The 23,187-nt window shown below is 50.8% G+C and overlaps 1 protein-coding gene across 2 annotated transcripts in view; it reads right to left on the minus strand.

Annotated features, from left to right (window-relative positions):
• The window catches only part of RPTOR (regulatory associated protein of MTOR complex 1), a 322,789-nt gene that overhangs the window by 25,997 nt on the left and 273,605 nt on the right, over positions 1-23,187 (minus strand). For both annotated transcript variants that reach the window (XM_018063632.1, XM_018063633.1), the window contains exons 18-24: positions 20,159-20,276; positions 19,139-19,279; positions 18,693-18,851; positions 12,752-12,870; positions 7,670-7,773; positions 6,891-7,074; positions 5,583-5,693 (exon numbers count right to left, since the gene is read on the minus strand). In XM_018063632.1, the coding sequence (XP_017919121.1) occupies positions 5,583-5,693; positions 6,891-7,074; positions 7,670-7,773; positions 12,752-12,870; positions 18,693-18,851; positions 19,139-19,279; positions 20,159-20,276 (936 nt within the window). The remainder of the gene's footprint in view (positions 1-5,582; positions 5,694-6,890; positions 7,075-7,669; positions 7,774-12,751; positions 12,871-18,692; positions 18,852-19,138; positions 19,280-20,158; positions 20,277-23,187) is intronic.

Raw genomic sequence — 23,187 nt, forward strand, 5'->3', positions numbered from 1 at the left:
TGAGTATTCCTTACATATACTGGATACAAGACGTTTTTTTTAATCAGATATGTGTTTTTAAATTTTCTTTTGGTCTGTGGCTCATGCTTTCATGTTCCTAACAGGATTACTCAAAAAGCAGTCATCGATTTTTGGTGAAGATCAACCTGCCACTTTTTCTTGTGAGGCCTGTGCTCTTTGTGCCTTATTAAAGAAACTACTGCCTAATCCAAGGTGAGAAAGATTTTCTTCCAGAAGTTTCATGGTTCCAAGCTTCACATTTAAGGAGTGAGTTATTGTAAAAGGTGTGAGTGAGTGATTGAATTTCTACTTTTGGCAAATGGGTGTCCAATTACCATGGTGCCACTCTGCTGGAAAGACACCTTTCTTTTCATTGAACTGAATAGTTCTCATACCTCCATGGAAAATCAATGGGATGTATTGATGTGACTCTATTTCTGGACTCTGTTCTGTCCCGTTGATCTATGTGTCTGTCCTCTCACCAATTCCATGTCTTGATTATTTAACTTTATGGTGAATCTTGAAATCAGGCAGCAAAAGTCCTCCAGCTTTGTTCTATTTCAAAATTGTTTTGGTTACTTTAGTTTCTTTGCTTTTCCTCATAAATTGTAGAATAGGCTTGCTGATTAAATAGAAAAAGCCAGCAGGGAGGTCCAAGAGGGAGGGCACATATGTAGACTTATGGCTGATTCATGTTGATATATGGCAGAAACCAACACAATATTGTAAAGCAGTTATCCTCCAATTAAAAATAAATAAATTTAAAAAGGTCTATTGGGATTTGGATTCAGACTGCATTGCTCTATATACATCAGTTTAGGGAGAACTGACATCTGAACTTCATAGTCTTTCAACCCATAAATGTGGTCTTCACTGATTTAAGTCTTCTCTGATTTTTTTCATCAATGTTTTTCATTTTTCACCATTTGGATTTTGCTTTTTTTTTTTTTTAGATTTGTAGCTAAGTTAAGTACTTCATGTTTTTTTTTTTTTTGGCGGGGGGATGTTATTGTAATTTCCAATCGTTCATACAGAAATAAACAGATTTTTGTATAATGACCTTGTATCCTGCAATCTTACTGAACTCACTTATTCTGGCAGCATCTTTTAGATTACTTAGGGTTTTCTATACATACAATATTGTCTGTGAATGGAGTTTCATTTTACCCTTCCCACGTGTACACATTTTCTTTTCTTGCCTTACTGTCTAGGACCTCTGGGAGGATGCTGAATGGGAATGGTAAGATCAGACATCTTGGTTTTGGAGAAAAAGCACTGTCTTTTATCAGTGAAAATATGTTAAATGTAGGTTTTTTGTAGGTACCCACTATAAGAGTAAAGAAATTTCCTTCTATTCCTAGTCGGCTAGGAGTTTTTGAATGGTTGTTGAATTCCATCAAATCCTTTTTCTGCAGCTACTGAGATGATCATATGGTTTTTCTTTAGTCTGTTGATGTGGTCAGTTATAGGATTAATTTAAAAGTGCTGAATCAACTCTGCATTCTTGGGACAGAATCCACTTGGTCACCAGTGTAGAATCTATTTTATGTACTGCTGCATTTTATTTATGAATATTATGTTAAGGATTTTGGGTCCATGTTCATGAAGAATACTGGCTTGTAGATTTTTATTCTCTTAATGTCTTTGACTGGTTTTGGTAACAGAGTAATGCTGCCTCCATACAAGGAAATGGAAGTACAAGAAGTCTTGTTTGCTCTTATTTTTTTATAAAGCTCTCTTTGTAATTAAATGTTATATTTTAATCTGTCCTGAATTATGAAACAAACAATTGTTCTTTTTAAAAAATTCAAAGAGCTGGAAGTATATAATGTAAAAAGGACAGTCCCTTGCCCTGATTCCAGTCCTACCTTCTAGAAGTAATCGCATGAAGAGTCACCTTCCAAGCTTCCTCTGATGCTTACACAAATCTATGGAACCACAACATCTGTGCACATGTCTTGGACCATCGTGTTATTTGACTTACTCTATCAAGGACATCCCATTAAGGCCTCACACAGAGATGAAGCTCACTGACTAATGTCTATGTCTACTACACAGATGAATCATTTTTAACTGTCTCCTTACTAATATTTTCTTTTTTGTTTTCAAAATTTTGTTATTACAAATAATCTGTAACAGCATTTCTTGACAAAAGTTATTACATACCCGTGTACAGTAGTGGCTTTACGATCTGCTTCGCAGAGTGGGATTGCTGGTTTCTGTGCTGTGCTCACTTGTGTCTGACTCTGTGATGCCATGGACTGTAGCCCACCAGGTTCCTGTCCATGGAAATTTTCCAGACAAGAATACTGGAGAGGGTTGCCATTTCTTTCTTCAACTGCTGGTTTCTAGGGCCTACGCATTTATAGCTTGGATAGCTACTACTGAACTGCCCTATACCAAGCTAGTATTTCACCAGCCACCCATAGTGTGTGAGACTTTCTATTACCCTATACCCCCCGGTAATCCATCCTCTTGTTAGAAATCAATCTTTGAAATTTACCAACCTGAGAATGAAAAAAGAATTCATATTACTTTTATAATCAGAACAAATTTTAGTATGCCTCTACTTTTTAAGCACAAGACAGACCATTTTTAATATCCTGCCTAAAGTAAGATATGAACTCTGGAAACCAAACCAGAGAAGAGAGAGGGGGTGCCACCAATCAAAGGGGAACAGTCCAGAATGTAGTTCTTTTTGGTCACACAGACCTATAAGAAATCTGACTGTGAACTGATAAAAAGTCAGCAAAAATTGTCATTATAGTCATGCTTTGAGTATTCAATCCCACTAACCATTAGTTGCATGTGACTGTAAATATTGGGCATAATTTTATCTGGAGAAAATGTAGTTTCCTATGCTTACCTCTGAAGTGATTTAGAGTTTGGGGTTCTTCTGTCCTTTCTGAGGCACAACCCTAGCCTTGAGCTATCTTTAATTTGCATATGAAACAGGGTAACAAAAAAGTTCCTGATGCATTTTATTGCACAAACGTGTCATTCAATGATTAATTAAATTAATAAAAGAAGGCCCTTATGAATAACACCTGGAAAAAGTAATAAAATTTTTTTAAAAAGCAATGAGATTAAACATGTCCTCTTCTAAAGTTTGGAAAAGGTCTCTAATTAAAGCAAAAGAAAAATCACTTGAGTCCTAATCACCCTAAGTTGCCAACAGGGATTACAGACAAAACTCACTGTAACAACTTCATTTTCAACCGTAACACCTGGAGCTTGTCATTTCAAGCTACATCCAATGGGAGTTTGTTATCACAAACATGGCGAGTCAGAAAGAACATGCATGCAGCAACTGTTTCCCTGGCTCCTCTTGCGGGCTCCGCAGTAAAAGCTGACTTCATCCTGCGGGGACCCTTCTCCCCTCATTGCACTGCAGGGTCCACTTTGGGAGCCAGCATGATGCACCGGGACAGACCACTGGGCTCACAGCCTCTGTCTCCTCCAGGCTAGTGACACGCGGGACCCTCCCCAGCGGGAATTCTCAGACACACTCCCAGCTAGAACACATACAGAGGAGCACAAAGGCAGGGGAACTTGCTGAAAAAACAGGGAGGCACGGCTCAGTCCCAGAGCAGATGCTGGCTGTGGGTAGCACCTGAGTGAAACATGTAAACACATATGTAGGGGTCCCCACAAACGGCAGCCCTTGCCCAAGGAGCCTCCCTCCAAGGTCAGCTGATGTGTGCTCACAGAGGGCGCCTGAGTTCTAAGTACCCGATGCCTAGGAAAGGAAAGCAGATCCTTAGGGGAAAAGTCAAGTTTGTGTCTATGTTCAAGAAAAATGTGTTTTGGATTACCTATGTCACTTCTTCCCACAGGAAGAACTGAGAGAACAGGCACGCCCAGAGACTTCGAGAACAGCAGCTCAGTGTCCTACCAAGCAGCTTCTGTGACTTACAGTCATTGCAGTTTCAGTGAGATGGTAGACCAGCCACCTAGAGTCTGTGTCGCTTGACCACACTTGCCTGAAGCAGAAGACTGTATCATGGATTTGTTTGTTACTACTAGACTAGACTCACCAGTCTTAACTTCAAAGCAGACAGTATGCGCCACAGATCTAAGAGATGACTTACTACCCATAGCACCAGCAACAAACCATCTCCTGGGACAAATTCGTGTTTGCCCACTCCCTCCATCCTTAGCCAGAGAAGCCCGAGAGATCAGTGGGAGCAGGTGGACCCCCGTGTGGACAACACACTTGGTTGACTGTAACAGGCCTCAGTGATCTCCTGGGATCATTTCTTTAATGTATCTTTTCCCTGATATAAAGGTGTATGCTCAGTCGTTCAGTCATGTCCAACTCTTTGTGACCCCATGGACAGTAGCCTGTCAGGCTCTTCTGTCCAAGGAATTTTCCAGGCAAGAATACTGGAGTGGGTTGCTATTTCCAGCTCCAGACTATAAAGGTACTGTGTGCTAAGTGTGGAAACTCTGGTCATCTCGTGGCCAGTTTATGTCTTGTTTCCTTTCCCCTTTTAAGGAAATTTTGTTATGAGCATTTTCTTAAGTTACTAATTTCAAAGCTTTATTTTTCAGTAGCTCCAGTAGTAGTATATCAAGTACTTCAACCTTCTTTAACTATTCTCCTCCTGCTGGACATTTACATGGATTTCTAGTTTTTGCTACTGAGAGACTGCTTTTCCTTTATCACCTGCCTCAGGCACTGACAACCATTATTCTGTGTTGTAATTGGCAAAAGCCAGTATCACTACAGAGAAACAGGAAAATAGGAGAAAAGCTGTAATACAGTCCAAACACTCTTCCTGGACATTTCTTGGATATATAGCTTGATACACAAGTAAGAATAAGCTGCAATTTTCAATTTTCCATTATCTATGAGGGGAAAGGAAGGTAAGAACGTGCTTTAGACCATCAAAGTCTAAAATGAGCCCCTGCAGTGCTCCCTGTAAAAAGATGGGCACCAAGATTCTGTTTTGACGGTACCACCCTGTCCCACCCTGGCACCCTGAATGTGTGGCCCAAGTCTGCAGCGAAAGGGCATGTCATATCATCAAACTGGGAAGGCAGTGTCCTGGAATAAGTCAGATTAGCCCTAGCTAGCTAGCTCAGTCTGACAGTCCCTGAAGCCGGGAGCGGCTTAAGCCTGGGGAGCTCCTGGGTGACTCTGCCAATCAAGACAAAATGACACATTTTATACTGGCAAGCTCAGAAAAGCAGGTAGGTGAAGTCAGTTTCTTTTGCTGTTTTTTTGACAGTTAATTCCAGCTTCCATGACAGCAATCTGGTGTCCCCTTAACAGCCATGCTTGGTGGAACAGGAGGCCAGTGGGCACAACAGAGCCCTGTGCAGCCCTGTGCCTGCCCCACTCCACTGCTTAGGGCCAGGCCTGCACAATGGCATGTGGGCTGGTGGGAGTCACGGCCCCTGAGGGTCACAGTGAGCAAGCCAGTGGGGATCAGACCTTGAGCTCAGAGCAGAAGGGTTCAGACACCCAGGCCTGAGGCCGGGGCTTTGGAGGCCCGTGCTCGCTTTTGAGGAGACGAGGGCAGTGCTGGTTGGGGAATTTTGGCTTTAAACCCTGAGAGCTGCCGACGCACGGCTACCTTCATGACAGGCTGGGCAAAGTACCGCGCACTCCAGTCGCAGAACCCTGTCTGCATCGTGGCTGAGATGAAACTTTTGTGTCCGGCAGTATCATCTGGGTCGTCGGTGGTCTTTGGGGCGTTTGGAAAAGAGGAGAGGAGAAGACAGAAACAGAGTTAGTCATGTAACCCCAACCCTCTCTGTGAGCTTGAGACAGTGAGCTTGAGACAGTCCCTCTCTGGAGACCAAGGCATAGGTGTCAGAAGCCAGGTTTCTGAGGACAGTATCTCTATGGTCCTCTCACTTCTGTGTCCTGGTGACCAAGGAACCCTGACTGTCAAAACAGGGCTCTGAGTTTGTGCAAAGAGGCGGAGTGTCCCCCGGAAATGGCCAAGGTAGGCTGGGCTACAGAGCCTGACACTGGTCCTCAGCACTGGGTCTTAGCAGCCCCACACGGGGCCTCTGCTGCCTGGTCCCTGGGCTGTCGCTCCCACTGGGCCAGTCATACACGCAGGACCTTGGCCTGCCCTGTGGCTCCTCGACAAGGGAGCAGCAGAGCTCAGGCCATCTGGGACTTCTAAACATTAAAACTTAAAACACTTGGTCTGTGGTGGGGTGGTGGGTCAGTTTGTTCCCTGTTGTAGAACCAATGTGGGCTGGGCTGGCGGGGCAGGGATTGGCCTCACTGCACATGACAGGGCAGGAGAAGTGCCTCAGAGAGGAGTCTCTGCTACCCAGAGAGATGGGGTCAGCAATAAGGTCTTACCTCCTGCCTGCCAGGGGGAACTGCAGCGCTGCTAGGCCAGGACTCACGGATTGTGGGCCAGCCAGTCCTGTCTGGCTGACCCAGGCAGAGTCCAGCTGGGAGGCTAAACCTGACAAAGGCGCCTGTGGCCATTTTTGCCCCTTGGCCACTGAGGCAAGGGGAGCAGGTGGCTCCGAAGCCAGGTGGGTGGGGCTAGCAGCAGGTGTGGATACCTGTCCCCCCCCCAACACCTGCTCCAGCTCGAAAGTCAGCCTGCAGGCTGCTGTGACCTTCCTATTAAAATCGCTGGTCACTGGTGAGCTGAGATGCATCCTTGGTGTATCCAGAATGCCCGCTCTATATTGTGTCTGCTTGGCCGAGACGGCAGCAAGCAGTATCGACAAGATACAAGGCCCCAGCTTCCGAGTCCACCCTAGTATGTTTTCTCGCAACCCGGACAAACAAAGGTGCCAATTCCTCCCTCTCCTGAATAGCCTTGTTTAACTTAGCTGCAGAGACCACACCCACCCATGGGGTGTAACTGAATGTTGATGGAAGTTAGTGTTTAGAGCCACATCTGTACCTGGTCTGGGCCCTTGTCGAACATCTTCCGCGTCCGGGGGAACTGGTGGGAGTGGGGCGTGTACTGCACCCCCACAGGGCCTGTGGCGCCGGGCCGGCCTGGAGGCAGGTCTCGGCTGACGGGCTGCTTGGCCACATCGTTGGTCAGGCTGGAGCTGCTTGTGCTGGATGTTGGAGGGGAGCCTCTGCAGTTGGGGAAGAAGAAACTGCATTTTATCCAGAGCCCATTCCTTTGACACCAAACCCCAAGCAACCTCCACTGGTCCCACTCACCCCCAGATCCTGGGAATGGGCTGAGGGTCATCAGCTTGGAACAGCCTCAATATCCTGACTTGATGTGACTTCTAAACCTGAACTGCTGTTGCTGAATTAATAACCCTTTCCAGTTTCTAAGAACCATTCTAAGAACAGGTTCTAAGAACCATCCTCCCCTGAAAACCAGTGCAGCCAGAGGCAAGCTTGGTCAGGGCTGTGAATCAGCCCTAGGAGGGTGCAGGGCACATGTGCTCCCCTAGGATCCAGTGCACAGCCCTGTGAACACTGGTTACGAGGAGGGTTCCAACCTGCTGGTCACTTGTTGGAAGACATGGACCCTCTCTGATAAAATCCTGAATGAAGTCAGGTTCAGTTCAGCTTTTGCTGAACAGTTGTGTAGATGAAGGTAGGAAAGGATTCTATGGGGCTCAGATAAGTGAGAGAGAACCTGCAGACTTGGAGGGGTGGGGGAGGCTGTGTCGGGAACCTCCCCAGACCCTGGGGGCCGGGCTGCCCACCACTCACCCCGCCTGGTGGATGTGGATGCCCTTGTTGGTAGGGCTGGCGGGCGCCGACTGCGTGAGGGAGGAGGTGGTGAGGATGCGCTGAGGCCGGGCATTCACTGTGGCCTGAAGGAGCAAAAGGACAAGTGAGGGGGGTGGTCACCGTGACGACCTGAGGCTACAAGACAAGCAGAGGTTGGTGGCTGCTTTTGAGTGGCTTCAAAGTCACAGAAAAGGGCTTTTGGCTGAGGAAATCTCACAGGAATGGAAGGTCCTACTTGAAAATTTCCCTCGAAATGCCACCCTGAAGGTAAAGTGATACTCTGTAGCTCTTCTGGAAGGTATTCACCTGCTCCAGTGAGGCTCCAGGGATGCATCTCCCCCACGCCCATGTGCCAAACACGTGAGAAAACTGCGTCATGACTAATGAGGGCTGGGCATGCCCAGGTGCCCACTGGGGCAGGAGATCCCCTGGAAGGAGCAGCTTTCTGGGCAGAGCTGGCGCTCCGGAAGGAGCCTGCCCAGGCTTAGCCTCACTGTTCTGCATTTCAGAGCAGGCTCAAAACAACCCCCTGGGGGCAGCACTTTGTGAATAGAGATGAGACCCAGCTCTGTGCCCTCTCTCCCATGATCACGTGCTCCAGGAGAACCCTGGACTGGCTACTCACGGAGGACCCTCCCATTCCGAATCATTCTCTTGGCAGTGATGAAGGCCATACCTATGTTCAGCTCACAGGCAGAAAGTTATAGAAAACAAAACCACCAACATACTATCAATGTTTTCCAGATAAGCCTTCACTTTGAAATGAAAACAGCTAGAACTGGATCATAACCAGCCTATTAAAAGGCTGTTTTTTTGTTTTCTGAATTATAAAAGTTGTATTGTTCATGTTTGTTTTGCTCTGGTATTTACATTATTTGACCTACACACACACACACACACACACCCAACAAAGCCTGAGAGCCAAACAATTCCTTAAGAGGTCTAAAAGGAGAAAAGAAATTTAAGCTAAGAAACTAGGTGCCTCCTCAAAATTTCCAGGAAATCAGTGGGAGGTGATGGAGAAAGACTCTGGATTGAAATACAGACTTTAGCAGAATCCACGACCTTTCAAAGGCTCCCCAAGCCCAGAGGATCTGCTGTTGCCTGAGCTGCAGCCCACGGAGCCATCTCCCCAGGGGCCCCCATCCTGAAGGCCCCCATCCAAGGAGGCTCCAAAGGAGAGAAGGTGTGGGCTGGGGGTGACTGACTCAGCCTGCCCGCTCTTTCCAGGGGCGGAGGCGGCACAACCCTGGCTTGTTCTCTCTCGGCCTTGAGGGCAAAGAAGACAGCCGTGTTTCTTCAGTGCACTTCACACTGATGGCTGCCACACAGAGCTCTAGTTTTGCATCTGTTCTAGAAATCCTGAGAGGTGGGTGTGCCACTGGCTGGGGAAGCCCTGTGACTGGTGATCGACTGTAGGGTTTCAGGCTTAGATGATGCTTCTTCGCCTAACATTTCTTATTTGTGCAGCAAACATCCATGGCTGCAGAGCTGCAGCGGGGAGCCTGAGCAGACAGTGGTCATGCAGACCCACCTGTCTGTGGGACTGGTGTGGACAGAGGCTGCTCAGGGAGCAGGTGTGGGAGATACCCTCCAGAGAGGCCCCTTTCTGGGCTGGTCGCAGTTGCTGTTTCACAGAGAGCATACCGTCAGGAAAGGGTAACACAGGTGTGCCTGCTGGGTGTCAGGTTTGGGCTGTTATGAAGGAGGATGGCGCGTGGGTCTGAGACCTCAGGATCCTGCTGGGAGCATCACTGACCGTGAGCACACTTGCCCATGGCTCTCAGGGTGTCGAGATGCCCTGCCATTTTCCCCTCCATGATGCTGCACTGGAGTCCCTGGACCAGCAGATGGGCTTGATGAAGGCCCGAGGCAAGTGCTGAGTCCAGAAGCGGAAGGGCAGTGGCGGGACATGGTCACAGCTACAGGCCAACTCTTCAGAGGGCAGCAGGCATCTTGTTAACAGTCAGAACCTAGCTCAGATGTATCCTCTCAGCCCAGTGCACACAGAAACGATTTGCAGGGCCACACACACATGTGCACACGCCAGCCCCACCTGCGCTCCCTGCCTCCCTGCCCCCCTGCCGTTAACGGGGGCGGTCTCTGTCATGGGAGCCTGGGCCACAGTAAGACGCCTGCTTTGTGTCCAGCTCTGAGCACTTTCTTACTCTGCAGATCTTCTCCCAGAAACATGTTGCCTCATAAGAACTCGGGAAAGTCTAATTCAGGGCAAACACCCTGCAGAGACAAGGGTGATGAGGATAGGAGTTTCCTAACTGGATCCTGACACAGTCAGGCTTCAGGACACCAAAGGAGGCTTTTGGCTGCTCTCTCTTGGGGGAGGGAGTGTTTCAGAGAAGTCCCTGTTAACTGCACACCAAGGATCTGGATTCGTGCGTGAGGAATGACTCCTCCAAGGATGGTTCACAGTTAATTCTGGGCTAACTCGAGGCAGAGGACCTGGAAGCCAGAGCACTGAGAATAGACATCTATGAAATGCACGACTCTATTTATCTAGAAAGGAATTTTTCTGTGAACCAAACTTCCTAGGTAAATAACGTAAACTTTCTTTTTGGACTCTAAGTCCCAGGTAGAATTCACTTCAATTAACGGTGGTGACTATAATGAATTGGCTGGTAGTTGGCAGAGCCCCACTCCTGGGGGCCTGGGCTCCCTCAATCCTCAGCCTCATAGGAGGAGAACTAGCATCAGTGAGGTCAGGACTGGGCATGGTGGGGAGTCTTCATTTTCACAGAGGCCCACTTGAGTCCCACTGTGCCTTTTGCTGGGACTGCCTTCCTTTCCTCTATTTCCTTCCTCAAGACTGTACTTCCTCCCTCTCTTGGGCACAGACCCTAATATGCTGTAACAAACATGTATTTTAGAAAAGTTTAATTTTGAATCAATCCTATTCTTGGTTGAAAAAGGAGATGATTGGACTATTTCTCAGTTTTGTATTATAGAGCGAAAAAACTTAATTCACTGGCCTCTTTTCTACAGACATGGAGAAGACTCCCCACTCCCAGGATGGGACAGCATTCAGGTGTCTCTGTGACTAGTCATGCAGTAGGATGATGAAGAAAGTGGGCGAGGGGCTCACTGGGGTCAAGGGGAGGTCCAGGTGAAATAAACCACCGAGTGAGCCTGAGAGGGCCAACAGTAATGCCCAGCACTTTTGCATGAGGGTGGCAGTGCCCACAGGCAGGAAGTGCAGTGAACACTGTGGACCTGGGGGTCTCTGCTTCCAGAGAGAGCCACACGTGTGACCACAGGCCCAGGATAAACCTAGGATGTGCTCCTGCAATATCCTCACTGCTCCTTCAAGAAGATGAGCTTGGTTGCTACAGCAGTTTAAAACTGGGTACATGACAAGGCTGTGTTATTACTACTTGTGATGCCACCAGGAGCTGAAATAGCAGCCACAGACAAGGAAAGGAAAAGAGAGAACTTCACCAGTGAAGAAATATGTTGGTGAAGGAATCGGACACCAAACAAATATGGTGTCAGCAGGAGGCCAGGTGCTGCAGGAGGTTGGGCTAAGTGGGAGGCTAACCCCAGTGAGGTGGCAGCAAATGGACGGCGTGATAACCAGTTTAGAAAAAATAATGGATCAGGAGTGAAGCTGCAAGTAACATTATGAGCCACTTGTGCTCAGGTAGCTGGCAGCCTGTGGACGACCCCTGGATAGTGATTAGGGTCGGATGAGGACGGAGACACAGCAAGTAAACTGTGACAAGGGATGACAGTTCCCTGTACTATTCTTGCAACTTGTCTGTAAGCCTAAAATTTAATCAGAAAGTTATAAAAATCTTCAAAAATGCTATAATGAGTGACTTCTTTCTGGCATTCATTATTGCTGCATCCTATCATTCTATTCATGAAAAGACTGTGCTGTGCACTGTGCTAAGTTGCTTCAGTCATGTCTGACCCTTTGCGACTGTATGGACCATGGCCTGCCAGGCTCCTCTTTCCATGGGATTCTCCAGGCAAGAATATTGGAGTGGGTTGCCATGCCCAGCTGGGAAAAAATAAATAGCTGTTTTCGGACACTTGGTACTGCAGGCTTGTGGTCTCTGAGAGAAGGGAACTCATTGCCCAGCTCCTGGCCTGCAGGCAGTTCTTGCAGACCTGGCTGTGGTGGGGGAAGGGCACCCAGATAGCCTGGCAGTGCGGCAAGCAGAGGGGACAGACAGGAGCAGCATGGAAGCTGGGGTGGATGGAATCTGCAGGGCAGAGAGGAGAGGGCTTCCAGGGTCTATAGGGTAGGCTCCTTGAATCTGCGATTACTTTTCGCTTGAGGGTGGGGTGAAAATCCATAAGGGTGGGGAAAGAACCACTGAAAAGTCAAATAATTCCCAGAGCTCACAAGAACAATTGGGAGAGTTTACAGTCCCTAAAGAAGAAAGGACTAAAATCAATGACTTAAGCTTCCATCGTAAGAAACTAGAATCAGAAAAGAAAATTGAACAGGGTAAGCAGAAAAAATGAAGCGATAAAGCTAAAAGCTGGTATCAATACAATGGAGAATGAAAAACAACAGAGAAACACAGCTGACCCTCAGACAGCATGGATTTGAACTGCACAGGTCCACTTAAACACATGTGTTTTTCAATAAACACCCACTGTGGTAGTATACAATCCAGGGATGCGGAGGTGTGGATAAGACAGGCTGCAGGGGGTCAGGGCTGGTGCTTCTAACCCCTGTGTTTGTGCAGGAGTCAACTGTACTAATGAAACCAAAAGCTGGTTCTTGGAAGAGTTTCCTTGCATCAGAACGGTCATGAATAAGGGAAGTCGTAGGATACCGGTGCTGGGAATGGGAGAGGGCGTCGCTACAGGGCACACGGACGTCCCACCTGATGTGGGCAAGCAGAAGCAGTGACACGTGCCTCAGCACAAGCTACGTGCACATGGAGTTCGTGAACCTCTGGATTCAAAACGCTTGTTCGAAGTTTCTAAACCATGGTGGAGACCTGAACGTGCCTGGAGTTCTCTGCATGAATATTCATAACTGAAAACCAAGGTCTTGAGAGCTTTGTGAAGACCGCCCTTCACACGTACCTTGTAGGCAATGCTGTTGAGCACTTTCATAGCCAAGTCAGAAACATCTGGATAGGGGTCTGCAGCCAGATGCAGCAAGACTCTCCAAATTTGAGTGTAAACACTATTGAATGAAACTCCTGGGAAAGAGAAACAGGAGCTGTTAATAACAAGGAGTTGCCACTGTGTGCTTGGGAGAGGGGGGTGGAGGCGGGGCAGCCCTTTTGGGATAGCTCCCTCTTCTGATGACCTAAGCATGCACTGGGGGTGGACACTTAAACAAGCTGGGATTATGGGAAGTTCTGGTTTTGTTATCTGCTAAGGAGCCCGAGATTCAGAAATTCCAGGTGGTGAACAGGCTTGATCACACAGTTTCACCTCTGGCGGCTAGACTTTCTGAAAGGAGAAGTTAGAAAGGGGCAGGACTTCCTTGCAGGCCTGGATGAGGAAGAAAGCCACATCCCACTGCATCCTTTTTACACGGAGGAAGCTGGACAATTGGTTTGTTGAAAAGAAAGTGCCTGTTCAACAACAGGGAGTAAAACAGGATTTCAAACAAGCTGTGATCACATGTCATCTGACCGGCTAGCCCCTGGTTAGGAAGTCCCTCTAGTTATGAAGAATTTAAATACAAGAAGGGCCATGGGAGGACAGTGTTTCTTGATGGGACACCACTGTTCAACGGGAATGAATTTTATACGACATTCAAATCACAGAAGAGAGACGGGAAATGAAGGTTCAGAGTAAAGGTCAGTTTCTCTTGTGTGCCCCATGTCCATGCTTATGGATAAGTCCTGGCTTGCTGCGCCCGACACCTCGTTCGTAACGCAAGGCGGCATGGCCCCGGCTGCCTTTCCACAGCGACTGTGGTTCCTGTTTGCAGCGTGATGGAGCTGGAGGAGGCTGACCTCTCACTCGTGTGTGCAAGTGGCCTTGCTCCTCAGGTGACTGCTACAGACAAAATACCTTCCAGGGAGCATTTACAAAAACTCCCATCACCTTATCCTTCCACCCTCATTGTGGGAAAAGGTGCCGACAGCTGCCACGGCCTCTGAATGATTCCATAGGAGCACAGCTGCCTGCACAGGCTGACCTCCGACAGGCTGGGCCTGGGAGGTCTCTCCCACCACTCCGGCCACAGGACTTCACACTTGCTCTGCGCACGGTCCCGATTCACAACGCCAGGGGGAGCGAGGTGGAGCTCGTTCATGGACATGGCTCACTCAGTCAGGAGAAGCGGTCCATGGATGGGACGTTCCTACAAAGACCCCTCACGCTCAGCACAGCCACTGGGCAGACCTCTCTTCTGTTGTTTCTGAGCTCAGACTGACCAGGGCAGTAGCTTCCCTGTGTGACAGAGGCTGTGAAGGGCACAGTAAATGTCTGCTTGACTACAGATGACAGACATGTGGTAATAGGGAGACCAGGAAAGGAAGGGAACAGTGGGGGCCAAGGGGCCCATGAGAACCTCAATCAAGGAGCCTCTGGCATGAACATGCAGAAGGAGTACAGGGTGGCACTGTGTACTGAGAAAGGGGTACCGTTTACTTTATAAAATGTTTTTATTACTATCGTTGACTCTCTTGCAGAGGATTTCGACTTTGACAGCTCTCTGTTTTTGATTCAATTTGTTGTTTGTTCAGTTGCTAAGTCATGTCCGACTCCTTGCGACCCCATGGACTGCAGCATTCCAGGCTCCCCGTCCTTCACTATCTCCCGGAGTTTGCTCAGATTCATGTCCAATAGTGAATAACAAAAAATCTAATTTTTGTCACTGTCTTTGACCACAGTGAATGGTATACGATTCACTAGCAAAAACAGAACAGGAGCCTGGAATTGCCACCCCCTCGTCACTGGTCTCCTGGCGCTGACCACCCCATCTCAGCCTCTCTGTTTTGTGAACTGTCCTGGTTGTACACCTGCTGTCCCTAATGGGAAAGTTCTGAGTTTGTGCAGCACAGAGCTCGGACCCCCCGAGTGTAGCCCCTTGGGGGATGGGGGAGTGGGGTGGGTGCTGCTGGGCTGAGCGAACTCAGACAGGGCGCAGTGTCTGGCATTCACCAAATTCCCCATGAGTGCTGAGAGCCTATTTTCAAGTCTAGACTAAAAGTAATAAAAGATCATAACTAATGGTTTTACGATTTATTTTTCAGAGCAATGGTCACAACTTTCTAAATGGCACTGGTATAGGAAAATTTGCTCACAGCTTTGTGGCCAACTCTGGGTCCCAGAGTCCCTGGGGGTGGGCAGGGCAGCTTGGAGAAGGAAGGTGGAACCTCTTGGAGGCAGGAGCTGTCACTTGTGACCTGTTGCCTGGGTCTTAGGGGTCACCGACCCTGACTTTCTATCGCAGGACTGGGCTGGGTGCCTCCCTGGGAATCAGCCCCCGGATCTGGAGGTTCTGCATTTTCCCTCTTCATAACCCTGACTGAGCCCCTCTGGGAGGATCCTGCCCACCTCTTTTGCTTACTGGACGGAGCCCTGGGTAGACTGGGCAATGCATCTATACAACCCTTTCAGAAGACTCCCCCGACCCTGTCTCACCTGGAGGACAAGGTGAGACACAAGCATGAGGCCTTCCCTCCCCCACTCTGGACATCAGAATGGGGTAAGGCTCAGAGAGGGAGAGACAGAGGGAGGGAGAGAGGGACAGAAGGGCAACGGGTGGACAGGTGAGGGAGAGCAGGGCAGGTGATGAAGGGAGGAGAGGCTGCCAGCCACACAGGAGAGCAAGAAATAGCAGCTTTACCAAACCTGTTGATTAAGACAGCAATGTCATAGCCTGATGTGATGTTGCGGGTTAAGTGTGTAACATGAAGGCACTTGATGGGTCAGGGACCTCCTGAGACGCCACAGAAAGTCAGGGTAGAGCGGAATGGGCGACACTGCTGTATGGAAAGGTGGGTGCGGGAGGGGAGTAGAGACAGAGGTGCCCAGGCCCCACTCAGGGGCCAGCGGCTGGTCTGGGTGGTGCGTGCAGTGGCGGAGGCTATGAAGAAGGCCAGGCAGCTCTCAGTAGGGAGGACCTGAGTGCTGGCCACAGCTTGGACTTTATAGGAAATGAGTTTCTGTGATGGTGTCAGCTGGATGGCAGTCTGTGCAGAGCTGATGTTGGTGGTGGTGGGGGGGTCTGCTCTGCAGGGGTGGTGGGGAGTGAAAAGGCAATGCCTAGTCCTGGGGTGGGGGGCCCAGAAATGGAAAGAACTGACTGGGGACACACGCGGAGGTAGGGCTAAATGGCTGAGTGGGTGAGAAACACACAGAGGGAGACACCAAAGGTTTCAGACGGTGGTGACACAGAGCCAGGTCCCAGTGCAGATTCACAGATGTTGGGCAGACACGCTCAGGCATGTAGAGACACGTGCGATCAGCCTTTGCTGCGGTGGGGGGACAGCACTTCCCTCGGCAGGTGAGACCTCCAGTGCTCTGGAGACAGTCGGGGGAAGGGGGAGCCTGGGAGGGGCCAGTTTTCTGGGAGAAGATGGGAATAAATGGGTGTCTTAGGTTGCCATGGTTTTGAGAACCTCTTTTCCAATATTCAGTCAAAGAGGTTAAAGAGATTGCTAAAGAGATTGTTCTTTGGTTGAAATGAAAGAAAAAAATTGGCTTTAAACAGGTGAATGCTACCAGTAATGGGATTCTGTGTAGGTTATTAATTTTAAACACTTATGTAAGCACTGCGTTACCAGGTGGACGCCCGCTCTGGCCCACAGTCACTTTGTCTCCTTAGCGCTCCTTCCAGCTCCAGCTCATTGTGAAACTTGCCCACTGAAGTTTTCAAAGATCTGAACCATATACAGATAAAATTCGGTTTTCTCCAGTTTTAAAAAACATTTAGGAATCTGGTTTTGTATGGAGGAAGGCATCAGTGACAAGGCTCTCAAGTCCCTGGAGGACACGGAATGTGGCTGGGGTGGGAGGGGTGGGCTGTGCCCCACGAGCTCATGTGGCCTCAAATGAAACACTGCTGCTTTACCCCCAAGCTAGCACCAAGGACAAAAGGATCCCCCTTTCCGGGCTGTACTGCAGTGGGCGGGGTGGTGGTAGCAACAAGCTCTGGACCCTACAGTCATCTAGACTCTTACGGGCCCCAGGGAGATGCATCTTGTGGATTAGTCTTGAGGGCTTTCTAGAGCTAGCAGAGGACCGATCTCGTGGCTTCTGATGGCAAGCACATTTGGACTGCCCTGCCCCTTCAGATCACGACACTGGTGAGTCAGAAACATCAAACACTGTCATGTGATGCCAAGAGGCAGAGGGAGTATCATGGAAACAAGTAAACCACCAAGAATTGAACATTAATGAAAACAGTACCAACCAAATAGGAGGGTAATTAATATTGTAAGTGACTGCAGAAGTGGGAGCAGGGGAGGCTAATGAACAAGTGAGCTCAACCTCACGGTAATCGAGGGACATGCAAGTCAACACCACAAGGAGTCTGTTTGTCCCCATCAGGTGGGGAGGCCTGACTGGACCAGGTGTATGTTGGGGGGGCACAGGAGCTTGTCCTCCTTAGAACGGAACCCTCTGCGGTCCATCTCCTTCTGTGTGGAGCCAGACCCCACGTGTGTCACAGTGCAGGGTGCCTGCTGCAGCCCATGCCTGTGCACATTATGGGTACTTACTGTACACCTGGCATGGGATGTGGGGGTTGGGGCTATGGCAGGTGACAAAGTTCCTTCACTTGTGGCTCTGACATCCCTGGTCAGAGACAGAACCAGACAGAATAAATGGAAACATACATCGTTAAACTGCTGGGGAAAAGTTCTCAGGAGGAAAGCAGAGAGATGGAGAGAGATGCTGAGCACCTGCAGAAGGCGATTGTGGGTTGGGGTTGGGGGAGCCTGGAAGGCTTCTTTTAAGGTGACACTGGAGCAGGACTGTGACTGGACTGAGGAGCAGCCCGTGAGGTAGCTGGAGGCAAAGCTCACCGGCCAAGGGGAGGAGCCCAGGGGCCAAGGAGCTCAGCATTGCTGAGTGCAGCGGGGAGGGCAGGAGGCGGAGCTGGGGCCAAATCCTGAGTCTGCTTTTTAAAAAAGAAGGAAAGAAGGAAAAGTCAAGGCAAGGTCACTGTCCACCAACAGGAGAATGGACAAGCGAGTTGCAGCAGATCATGAAAGGGAGCAAACGAGACTCAGGTGAGCAGCATGGACACACAGCCACCAGCCGAGTGAGGACAGGGGATGTGCAGCACCACACACGATGTGTAAACCCGGGGAAAGGGCGGGAGTTCGTGGGAACCTTGCACGGGGAATGGGGAGGGGCTCTGGGCTCTTTAACTTCGTCTATAACTCCTTAAGTTGGGAACAAAGCACACATGTGGGGGTGTGACACATTGGTCCAAGTCTTTATGGTTGGTTATGCAGTGAGGATACATGGTAACTTCCCATTTCTCAGTGAGCGTAGCAGCAGAACCAGGGGGTCCCCACTCAAGGCAGAACACAAGACCTCTCTGAGCCTTGGCTCAAATGTCAATGTCCAGGCAGTCAAGTAGGAAACTGCTGGGCTGACTGAAGGTGAAAGCACAGAGCAGGGGTCCTTGGTTGGTGGTGGGGAAGGTCTGGCCAGGGAACTTGAGTAGGGAAGGGCTGTCTGTGCCCTTGGAGCAGGGCTCTGACCTTGGACCTCAAACATGCCTCCTCTGAGGGGCCCTGGGCGCCATCAGAGGCCACACCACCTATCAGATACTGGGAGCCTCCCCGCTCAGGCCACGACACCCCAAACGTCTCCTGAGGGCAGAACCAACCTGCTCTGCAGGCGTGGGAGTCCTGTGGCCTGTCCAAGGACAAGGCTGGCTCCCCGGACGGCTTGGGTCAGACCAGCATCCAAGGGTGACGTTCCTGCCGTCACAGCAAGACGATCCTCATTTCCTCCTCCCACTGAGCATGTCTCAGCACTGCCCACCCAGGCGGGAACCTGTGGGTGCCCAGGGGACCGGTGGAGAAGGGGAGGCTGGACTCACCGATGAGGGAGTTGAGGGAGGAGTAGGAGCTGACACGGCGCATCTTGTCGATGGTTTCAAAGGACAGGATGTACTCCTCGTTCTCGGGGCTGCCCAGGGTGCTGCTGGCGCTGCTGCTGGTGCTCAGGTTCCCAGGGGAGAAGGCCACCGAGCCACCGGCTGGCAGGGCACCGCCGTGAGAGGGGGCAGTTAGCACACACCCACTCCATCTCCTGGCTTGCAGGAGGGGCTGGGCTTCCGGACACAGGGCTTGGGGAGGGTGCTGGGGGCTTAGGACTGGGCATGCCCAGTGGGGCTGCAGGACAATCACTGGCTACCCTCAGCGTTGAACCAGGACTTCTGCTCACGTCCAGGTAGGCAGGAGGGGGTGGGGGTCCGTCTAACAAAAGGTCCCAGAAGATGACCCACGACCACCCTACTTGAGCACCCAGCCTCTGGGCTCTTACTTTCTTCCGTCAGGCTCAGGTTTTGCAAAGACTTGTTTAAGTTTCTAGCCGTGGTAACGGCGCGGATATTCCCGTAGGAGCTCACGGAACGCAGTCTGGGGGTGCAGGGGCTGTCCCGCACGGGAGTCAGACTCCCACCCTCTGGGAGGAGATAAGGAGAGAGAGGGTGAATGAATGGAGGGCTCAGGCCGGAGGCGGCTAGACAGCAGGTGACAGTGGCTTCTTTCTGGATGATGTGACTCTACAGCAGGGCCCTTCAGCTCAAGAGGGTCTCTGCAACATGTGTGTTGGGGTCAGCTGGACAAGATCGTGACCACAGTGAGGGGAACGGGAGCAGATGACCCTGAGCCGTGCTTGGCATTCTGTAAGAGTTCAGCTAGAGAGGCCCCCACACAGTGGTCTCCCCCAGACCCCCACCAGGTGCTCTGGGACCTGCCTGTGGCTGCTGCCCCCACACCAAACAGAGCCAGAGTTGGGGCGGGCTGGGACAGCTGTCTGCTGGCTTGGCCTCCCCTGGACCGCCCCTCCCCAGGGCATGCAGGCCGTTCCCTTCCCTGATGTACTAAATGCAGCCATGCTCACATGGCTGATCACAAGGCCTCTTTCCTGCAGAGATGGCTGTGCTGTGGCTTGTGCTCTGAGGCAGCCCAAGATGAAGAAATATAAAGTCAGTAAATGTGAGATGGGGAGCTGCCTAACGCAACACTGTCGTGCGACCTGTGACAAGAAGAAAGTGCGACCTCCAGTCCCTGCGGCAGCACCTCCTACCCTTCGAGGTTTCTGTGACTTGATTTCCAAAAAAAGTAACAAGGAAAGAAACCAGGGGGTCAAGGAGGCCCTCTTTCTTGCCCTTTCTAGTCTTATGAGAAGACAAGAACTGCAGATATCTGTGTGGCCAGGACTTGACACGTGGGCTCAAGACCCCACAGAACGAGGGGCCTGCTGACAGCTCAGACCGGGGTCCCTGGGCCAGCGAGTTGCATAGCCTCCACCTCAGCACTGTACCTGCGGTGGTCCTACCTGTGGTGGCTGGAGAGGGCAGCGGGTAGTTCTTCTCCTCTTCCATGAACTGCAGGGCCACGGTGCAGAAATTACTTTCATACTGAACGACAAGGTGACTCAGAGCCACCACCAGCTCCTGCCGGGAGGAGAAGAGACAGCGACACTGACTTGGGGCGGGGAGAGAATTCAGCAGTGAGACGTGCATGCTGGCACTGAGCACTCGAGCCACCACGGAGAAAAGGCGGGGGTGGGGTGGCGGACAGACAGCACTTGGTGCTGAGACAGGGGCTGGCCCCTCAATACAGCACCCTCGGGTGTCTGGTGTGGGCAGAAACCTCTGAACAAGCAGTGAGGTGAAGATGAGGGCCTCTGAGGGACGCCCTGGACACCTGGAGGAGAGACTGCTGACCGCTGGGTGTGAGCGGCAGGACAGGGGGAAGAAACCCCAGAGTGGGACAGGGAAGAGCCCTTAGGGCCTCCTATGGTCGCCACCACGGAGAGCTCTGGGCATTAAAGCAGGACGCACTGGTTTCCAGTCCCCAAAAGGCAACAGGAAAGTTCTCCATGACTTCAGGCCCAGATGCCTCAGTCCAAGGGAAGGACACACCTGATCTCTTTTGGGACCCGATGACCTGGAGATCCTAAAAATCACGGGAAATAAACCTGGATGTAGGTTTGTACTACTTTTGCTACCACTATTCAAATGGTTCCCACAACTTTATTTTACTTTTTAGAAAAATACTTAGCAGATGGCCAAAGTCTGAGAGCCCCTTATTGTTCTGTGAATCCCTCAGATACCCAGGGCCAGGAGAGCTGTGCTGAGGTGTCAACAAGCTAGGCAGACCCCCCCGCTTCTCTCCTACCTCACCCTTACATACTCCTTGGCCTCCCCGGCGTGTGTGTGGGTTTTACTCCCAAACCCACCTCTCTGATCCTGTCTCTGAGACCCAGGCTGGTCCTTCCAACTGCTGACCTGCATGTCCACCGAGCACTCTAAAAACCCAACTTGACCTGCCCAGGGCCTGCCACCCACCCCTTTCCATTCAGCCCCTGCCAGGGACGCTTGGCTTGTGCCCTCTGGTGGCTTCAGTGAGACCCTTGAATCATCCTGACCCATGTCTCTCTCTGCCGATCCTGCCACCCAACCAGCCTGTCCCTGAGTCTAACAGTGCTGGGTAACAGGCTGTTGAGGGGTTGCCCACCGGCCCCTCCCAGTGAAGAGGCAGCCTGCCCACATATGTGCTCGCTCGTGTCTGACTCTTTGCGACCCCACAGACTGTAGCCCACCAGGCTCCCTTGTTCATGGAATTTTCCAGGCAAGAATACAGGCCAAGTCGCCATTTCCTACTTCAGGAAGAAGCCTGACCTGTCTTCAGAAGACACAGGTTTTCCCTTCACTCTGAAGTGGTGAAAACATCTCAGCTGGACCGGAAGCAGATTTCTAGGTCTCGGACTGTTTGGTCTGGGGAAAGCTGTGAGGGCTGGTCAAATTCCTCTTGCTGGGTGGTGGCTGTGGGCTCCAGCCCTCAGAGGTCTTCTGGCAGGTCTGGCCAGAGAGAGGTTGGTGGAAGGCTTGAGTTGTTCTCAGACCTTGGAAGCATACCAGCACAGTGACCCGGGCCCCTCCAGCCAGCAGCCTCAGCCTGTTGCCCAGCAGAGCGGTCCCGCCACCTCCACACTCCAGCCTCCTGCTCACACTGGGAGCAAGCAGGCCTCCTGCTCCGTGCCTTGGCACCTGCTGTCTGCTCGGCCTGGGGAGGCCTCCACCTTTGCCAGTGATCCCTGCTCTCTACCTTCACTCTTGTCTCTAAGTTCAAGTTCTGGAGGTTTCCACCCTGCACCATATCCAAGTGCAAGTTCTTGGAGGTCTGGTGACTTAGGGCCTGGCCCACAGGTGGCGCTTAACAAGTATCTGCTGACGAGTGAAGCCTCTTCCCTTCGACACAGCATAATCTTTAACAAATGGTTCGACTGTTTGGGTGACTTGCCTTCAGGATTCAGGGACATCACGCCTGGTTACATACACGGCCCGAGGGGAGTCGGCTAACGCTCCTCCTGTGGTGGCCGGGAAGGCTGGATCACATGTCTTCCTGGGTGGTCCCCCAGGGCTGCCCCTGCTCCATGTTTCCAACAGTGAATTCCTGGCTGACATTTGTTTTCGGCCCACGGCCACCAAGTATCAAGCTCAGCTCCCAGGAGGCCAGGGCAGCGCTGCGGGAAAGGGAGCCTGTCTGCTCTGTCCAGACGGCCTCTGGGCTCTCCTGTGGGAGAAGGCACTCCAGTCCAGGTGGCTCGGCCGTCCCGTCGCTGCCACCAGAGATGTTCTGAGCATCGATAGGAAACACCCTCTGATGCCATTCATCAGGTTCGGTTGGAGTCAGACGTGTGTGAAGGGAGGTGGATGCCAGGAACTGCTCCTCTGTGGGTCTGTGGTTACTAAATAAATGTAAACTAGAGAAAATGGATGCAATGTGTCGTGTCCTGCTTTCTTTGCTAAGGTGGACAGCATCCAGTCAGCTGCAGGCAAGGGTCACAGGGCTGGACTGGTCAGCCCTTGAGAAAAGCAGGGTGACAGTGGGGTGGTCACAAACCTCCCCCTCCCCCCTCCCCCCACCCTGGGGCCTGGCCCTTCTTGATGAGGTGTGGGCAGCTTGCTGACTGGGCAATCTGCCATCATATAATTCCCACACAAGTTCAAGTTCAAAATAATTTGGGTGAACTTGCTGACTCTTGATTTTATCAAGTAAGCTCATTAAAGAGGTCAATAAGCAAAAATCTTCCCTCTCTGCCATGACTGCCTCCTCCAGAAAAGGATGCTTTCATCGTTCAGAAGTCAACAGGGCAAGTGTTTTACGTTGCAGACATGTGACTTTACGAAGCCCCGCCATGATATCCTGACACGTCTTGTATTGCCACGAGCTAGAGACAGCAGCAGTTGGTTACAGCTGGGACTTCTCACACCTAAGCTCAGGTCAGCTCATGGAGCGCAGTGCTCTAGGCAGAGTCTTGTTCCGACCCTCAGGTGCCCTGGCACTGGGTCTCCCGGG

The sequence above is a fragment of the Capra hircus genome, chromosome 19, assembly GCF_001704415.2.
Source record: "Capra hircus breed San Clemente chromosome 19, ASM170441v1, whole genome shotgun sequence".
Lineage (NCBI taxonomy): Eukaryota > Metazoa > Chordata > Mammalia > Artiodactyla > Bovidae > Capra > Capra hircus.